The 7,534-nt window shown below is 36.6% G+C and overlaps 1 protein-coding gene across 1 annotated transcript; it reads right to left on the bottom strand.

The window, feature by feature from the left end:
- Window positions 1-932: 932 nt before the first annotated feature.
- On the bottom strand, window positions 933-4,437 carry LOC118747665 (endothelial lipase). The gene is made up of 2 exons (XM_036481725.1): window positions 3,563-4,437; window positions 933-3,468 (listed from the first exon to the last, which is right to left on the bottom strand). Exons 1-2 carry the CDS (start codon window positions 3,756-3,758, stop codon window positions 2,516-2,518), a joined length of 1,149 nt encoding a protein of 382 aa, XP_036337618.1. The 5' UTR covers window positions 3,759-4,437; the 3' UTR covers window positions 933-2,515.
- Between the last annotated feature and the right edge of the window lie 3,097 nt (window positions 4,438-7,534).

Genomic DNA, 7,534 nt, shown 5'->3' with positions numbered 1-7,534 from the left:
TTTGGTGAGACACAAGTCTTATTACACTAGTTTCGTTAGTTTTGGAAAGAACATTTTTATCGTTTAATTTTAAGATTTTGAAGTAATTTAAATTATTAAAAACAAATTGTAAAATTCCAAAAATTACAAAATTGTAGCCATTCCACATTCCATTCCATACTCTACATGCTACTATTTTTTTTTTTGATTTGGATGTACACTCTTGAAACTTCTCCGATATGTCGTATTTGATGCCAACTTCCATTGCCTCAAACATGAATATTCTATTTGAAAACTTACCAGAGTTATTAAAAAAAAACAAAAGCAATTATGATTTTTTCGAGTGACAATGAAAAAATTAGTTATTTCGGTAGTTTTTCGCCTAAATAAACATTTTAAGGGTAAAATTGTTTTTTTATGGAACTTCTCTCTGGAACTGCATTGACTGAAATAAATGCAAGAATAATGCTTAAGCTTTTTTTTTTGACGAGAGAAGGGAGTGACACTAAAACAAGTCAAGAAGTATAAGTTCGGGCGAAACCGAATCTTATATAACCAAATATCGTCGTTACAATTTTCTCTAAACCACATTTGCATGATAAGTAGGGAGATTTTTCCCGATTTCAAACTTTTTCGATAATATGCTGAATTAGAGTAAATGGAATAATTGAACCAAGTTTGGTATAAATCTATAAAGTGGTTACCGAGATACACCTTGTAGTCGTAAAGTGGGCGGTGCCACGCCCAATTCCTAAAAGTATATTTATTGTTAAGAGATTGTTGTTTTTTTTTTGCTGACGGCTCTTGGCATATTTCTCCATATAACAAAACATTCACTCATACTTACCTTATATGGAGAAAAATGCCAAGAGGGGAGCTTATATATATAATTTTCTTTACCTATATTTATATATCTACATATATACATATATATTATGTTTTTGTTGATTTCTTTCAAAATTAAATTGTAAAAAACTAAGAACAGTTTTTCGTTGTGATATTTCAGGCCTCTTAAAAAGCCCGGGCCCGGGATGATTTTCCCCTTTTCTCTCGCCTCTCCATGGGCCTGTATATACTTATCTACCAGGAAGGTCACCCCTGCACGCTCTTCTTACACGTAAAATTATAGCCTCCAGAAAGAATAAATAGGTAGTTGTAGGCTGACCACAAGGTGGAAAGATCTCCTCTCCAATTCTGGTCCATCGTAGTATAAGTATGAACTACGCTTCCGCTTGAGAGAGAAGGACTTCGATACTCAGAACTTCGATGCCCAGAACTCACACTTGCGACGATAATACGAAGATTTTCCATTCAAAAACTTTACTGTAGGAACATTGTTGGCCTAGTTGGAATTTTTAAGGATACTCTAGTTATATTTTTTAATCCTTCAATAGAAAAAAGAAACTACATACCCAATTTTAGCTCAAACATTTGCTGTTGATGACAGAATAGGAATGCGATGAAAAAATGGATGTTCAAAGCCTTTTGGTTAAACCTTGCCCAAGCGAACCGTACATGTAACGCGCCCAGTGTTTTGTGTAACGCAGCCAGTGCCCAAATTTTATGAGAAAAAAACTGTCAAAAACCTAAAATTTACAACAACTGAGTATGCAAATGTCCTCCTACATTCATTGTGGATGGGATACTGGAAAACTTGCAATATTCATTTACCCATTTCATAGAAATTTCAAACTTTCTGACACAACCCTTTGAACTTCAAACGTCGGCTGTGCACATTCGAATGCATATAACTTTGAAACCAAAGGATTTATTAAAACCTTTCTTTTACAGAAGCATAGATTTGACCATGCCTAATCATATCACCAAAAACTTCAGATTATTTTTTGTTTCTTAATGGACAATTGTTTCATCTAGTCATAGGTTTCTGGTTTAAGGTTCAACAGACAGTTAGTTGAAGTAAGTTCCTCTCAGATTTCTGGAATTCTCAACGTCGTTATGCATTTTTATTTTCAAATAAACACATAGATAGATCTTCTAGGAGCGATTTAAAAAATTCACAAATCCATTTACATACTTAAATCTTAAAATGGAAATTCGGTTTTTTGTTTTTACTTATTTTTTTCATTATCACTAGGCATACCTACAGTCAAAGTTCCATAACGTGACCTTCGATAACTAATATTTTTAAACAGAAATGACATAGTTAAGCTTTTGGATTGTGCCTACATACCCTTTACGTAAAAACGGTTCTATTACATAAAGTTACCGAAACCAAGCTTTCAATGTTATGACTTACAAAATTATGGATGTCTTATGGTCTAATTATGACAACTTAACGTAACTTACAGGCTCTCACTCAAAAATTCTCTTAAATAGATATTGCTTATAATTGAACAGCCAAAACTTAACGTAACATAATGCCACGCCGAAATCAGTTTCATTTTGATTTTCTAAGTTCTAAGTTCCGTTAAGTGAAGTTAAGTTTAGCTGCCATAATCAGGCTGCTACTATGCCTTCCTCCCTGTTTCATTTAATTTCAAGTCTTATGCTCTCACTTATACTATCAACCCATTTGCTACACTGAATTCGCATCAACTGCCGAAACCATGCTGCGCTGATACTTTATGCCGTATTCCATGAAAGTAAATGGCGGATTTGGTTGCGTTAAGCAAAAGTACACGCCTCGAGCCTTGTCGGGATATTTCAAACCGATCGCCACCGCATCGTTGAAATCGCATTGCCGTTTACGGAAATGTGACCAGCTATCACACTTCACTGCCGGTATCATAACACCCTCGACCAGCGCTTCCATAAACAAAACGAACGCGTACATATGGCTGCAACTTTTCGTGGTACAACCTGGTTGCAATTTCCGACGCGTAAAGTAACCTATACCATTCGGATAGATATCGATCGTGCCACGTCGCTCACGCACGCCAAACACATCGCCCTCGCCATGTATGACTATTACGCGCGTGCTAACATTCGCATGCACGTGCATGTCGGACGATTGACACATCAGCGCCGGATCAATGGCCACTAATTGTCCCATACGCACACCGGCGGTTGACGCTTGGCTAGCGTAGATGGTCGCAGCTAGCGCGGCTACGTTAGCGCCCACTGAATGACCCGCCAAGGTGATGTCCTCCGCGGCGATGCCATGCTGCGTCAATGCACTAAGTATTTTCGCCACAAAGTGGCCCTGTACGGCAACGTGATGCCGCACCGTGTAGTACAGCTGTAGCACATCGCTGGCAAAGTCCACGAGAACAATATTCAGATCGCGACGTGTCATTTGCAGCAGCTTCAGATGCGCTTGCACGCTGAAATAGGTGTCAGCGGTGTAGTAGGCATTCACGTAGATGAGCGTCTTACGTTTGGGATTGATATCGTAGTCGCGTATTTCCGAAATGGCTTTAATGGGCAGTTGTACGCTTTGATTAGTCAGCGTCATTACGTGGATGCTGGCATCGCAGGGATTTATGCCGCTGTGTAGCAGCATAACCGATTCGTCAACGGGAGCTTCGCCTGAAAGAAAATTATGCAAATTATTATTGTATAGGAATCCCGAAAAAAAACGAGACGTGCGTCAATCAATGAGCATAATTCACACACAACTCACAGAAGGCCTTCCAACCGAGCGGCAACGTGTCTTGCAACAATTCAAAATTTCGCTGCTGTATAGCCTCAACCGTCGGTTGCTGTTGTTCTAAGTCCTTCGCGTCCTTTGTACCGCTAGCGTTGATCTTGCTAGACGTAAAATACACAAATGCGCTAAACAGGCAGAGGGAATGTAAATAAATTCGTTTTTGTTGCATTATTAAGTCAAAAAAGCGCCGGCGAAAAATTAAAAAAAATTCTACTCAGCACATAAACTGTCCGCCGTGCCGTCTGTCTGCCTGTCCGCGTTGTTAGGCAACGTTGTTGTCTTCTAGTCGTTAGCAGTCGCGGTTTAGTGCTTTTATGCCAAACACATATTGATTTTTATTCTTTAAGCTGTGCGCCCTTATCGGTAACTGATATCACCAGTTGTATGCGCAGCGTTGTCACTGATGATTTTCTTAACGTAGCACGTAGCGCAAAGATGTGCGATCGGAAGTGTTGACTCGAGTAGTTGAATTACATACACTGATTGTGCATGCAATCCGATATCAATGCTTATTCGCACGCGGTCCCATTTGTGTTTGCTGTGTCACAGACGTTATTTATTATGTTGCCTGAAGAAAGATCTTAGATGGTGCGAACACAAATGACTTAGACACGTACACATGTTTCTATCAGCAGAAGATATTACTAGATATATGTATGTAGTAGCCATTAGCAAACATTTGAAGTTTGCTTGAAAAATTTGCAAGGCCAAACGTGTCTACTACTTGGGATCCGGCCAAGCTCGCTGATTTTCGGACGTACTGAGAAAATGCATTCATACTTTCAAAGTTTGAGTAGCAAGCAGTGTTGCCACACATGGGCTTTTCCTACCCAAACTGGTAGGTTTTTATCCATTTTGGTAGGCTATATTTGATTTTGGTAGGGTCTGCGACAATCTATATATATAATACGCGAAGGCATTTTTTGTCGGGTGCCAAATTAAAGCGCTTGGCCTGTAGATGTGCAAACTGGTTTTATTTTTTGAAAAAGAGTTGCCACCTTTTGAACAATTAAATTCCATACATTTAATAATCACTGCCCTCATATCTGCACTGTTCGTTCGATTTTCCAAAATGAGGTGTCAAATCAAAAGGCTTGAACTGTAGTTGTGCAATAAGATTTTATTTTTTTTTTGAAAAGAGTTGCCACCTTTTAAAGAGTTATATTCAAATTAGATAATAAAAAAAATAAATCAATTATTACAAAATGGTTATCATGCGAAATGGTTTTGAAAATCTTTGTTTCCTAGCTGAACTATAGGAGAGTTGCCACCTGTTAAAAAAATCATATTAGGTAAGAAGAATATGTATCACCATATGGGTACCAAACGAAAGGGGTTTCAGAAAGTAGTAGCTTCAAAATATTTGTAATAGGGTTGCCACTTACTTGAAATGACGAATTAAATTTACTTATACACAAGTTATATGAAACATCAAAATATGTATGTCAAATGAAGGAGTGCTATGAAATTTATAGTTTGAATGCTAAGAATATTTTTGAGGTGTTGAAAGAGGGTTGCGACCAGTTTAAAAAGTTAACTTCAAATTATTTAATAAGTTAAATGAATTATTTAAATATGGGTATTAATCGAAAGGCGTTTGAAAAAATTGTATTCCTGAACGGTATTTAGCTGGGTTGCCACATGTTTGAAAATTAATAAATTTTAATCATTAGTTAATTAAAATATGTATCGCAGTGTCCGGTGAAGGAGAGTTAACATTAATTAAGCTTGAAAATATTTTTGAACAGGGCTGCCACCTGTTTGAAAGGTCCTACTCAATTAACTAACTCAAAAAGTGTATGAAATATAAAAATACTTTAGTAAAACGTGTTAAGAAATCGTTAGTTTTAACATGTAGAATGTTTGAAGAGAGTTGCCACGTGCTTAAAATGTTAAATTGAAATTATCCAGTAAGTTGGATGAGTTATTATAGTATGGGCATAAATAGGTTTGAAAGGGATTTATTTCTGCCCTTTATTGAGGAGGGTTGCCATTTGTGCGAGCAATCAGATTCGAATTAGTTCATCAGTTTATTGAAATACATCTGTATCGCAATGTGAGACCTAAGAGATTTAGGTTTGAGAGTAATTTTGAAAAGGAATTAAAAAAACGAGAGGTCAGATCGAAGACAAATGGAGCCAAAATAAAATTATGTCGGCAAGTTAGGCGGCGTTAAAGGCCTTAGACTCCTTTAAAATGGTATCAGGCAGAAATACCTGAGTGCCCACAATGGCGTAACGCTGTGGTGGGCACCGGATGATGAAGGGTACATCTAAAGGATACATTGCAGTATTACTTAGGGACTGGGAAGAATCTCAGATTGCTGACTACTGGCGGAAGTCAAAGGGAATGAGACAATCAAAGAGATTCATAAGTCCCTGTAGGAAGAATGCCGACAGACTTCTTGAAAATAGCCGGGAGAGGCTTAGAACTTTTACTGGCATCCAGACAGGACACTGCAAGTTAAGGTGCAATTTGAATAAAATAGGGCTTTCTCTGGAGACGGATTGCAGGTTTTGTGGGCTGGGTTTAGCACAATAGGTCTTCTCAGCTCGCAGCGCGGGTATTCCTGACGTAATAATAATAATAATATTACACATGCAGAGACATTGTATAAACCTATACAGAAAAATGAATTGTTATACACAGTTAGTTGGTTTTTATTGTACTAGCTGCGTTTTAGTTTTACTAAATTTTTTGTTATCTACTTTTTTTAATAAACTTGACATTAAAATTATGCATTAAAAACCCAAAAAAATGTTGGTAGGTTTTGGTTGGATTTAATAGGAAATTTTGGTAGGTAAAAACAATTCCCGTGGCAACACTGGTAGCAAGCTTTATTGTCGAGCGCACTTTTGCAGCAGGGCATGTACATATGTATGTATGTGCATATAATAACTTATCCATGGATGTGTTTGTATGTAAAAATTGTGCACAAGTTTGAGCAATATATGGAAGTGTGCACGGTTGCCACTTAGCTACAATTGTACCAAATATACGCCTTTTTTCTCCGTTTGGGCCTTTGGGCCTTTTTTGTAAGTATTGGGCTTTTTGAAGCAACGTTCATTTGAATAAGCAGCACTCACAGTTTCAAGCCTTATACAAAATTTAGGAAAATTCGACAAATATTCATCCAAATTTCAACTTTTTGATCTGAATCTATGGAATATTTTTGAGTATGCAATTTTGTAGCACATACTTTTTTAGTCTAATGAAGTGCAAGTTTCAACCGCCTTACGAATCGCGTTGATTTTTGAGAATTTTGGTTTGTAGGCTGCTTTTGTAGTGTTTTTTTTTTATATAACAAGTGCAATTTACAAAAACTGGCGTTGATTTTTTGAAATTTTGTTGCTTACGGTCTAACGCATTTTATTTCATAAGGAATTTATGCTTGTATGGAAAAAGTACAAAAATCTGTCACAAAAAAAATTCTCAAAAATCAACGGGCTTTTTAAGCGCTTGAACCTTGCCTTTATTAGACTAAGATAGTATGGGCTATAAAACTGCATACCCAAAAATGTTCTAAAGATTCAGATTAAAAATTGCAATTTTGATAAAAATTTGTCAAATTTTCCTAAATTTTGTATATAGTTTGAAAATGTTTATATGGTTTGGGTTAAAGCATGTACGGTAATTGTTTATAGAAAAATTACAAAAAAAAAAAATTGTTCGAAAAACATTACGAATATTAGAAAAAAATCAAAACGTGGTAACTTGTTTGAGTCACTGTATATATTTTCGTTGGACGGCAAAAATGGTGCTTTTTACTTGTATATTATGGTACACAAAATTTTGATGAAGTGGCAACCGTGGAAGTGTGTAAAAATGTATGAAGAACTTGATGAAAGCTGCCGGTAATGATGGTTTGCGTCTATGCTACTAGAAAACGTGTAAATTGAAGAAAATGTATGTATTAGCATTTATAGGGTTTAGCGGTTTGGATAT

This window comes from Rhagoletis pomonella, unplaced genomic scaffold (assembly GCF_013731165.1).
Source record: "Rhagoletis pomonella isolate Grant_MI unplaced genomic scaffold, Rhpom_1.0 Rhpom_scaffold_00012, whole genome shotgun sequence".
NCBI lineage: Eukaryota > Metazoa > Arthropoda > Insecta > Diptera > Tephritidae > Rhagoletis > Rhagoletis pomonella.
The sequence above is the reverse complement of the archived record's forward strand: the minus strand, read 5'-3'. Positions and strand labels throughout refer to the sequence as shown.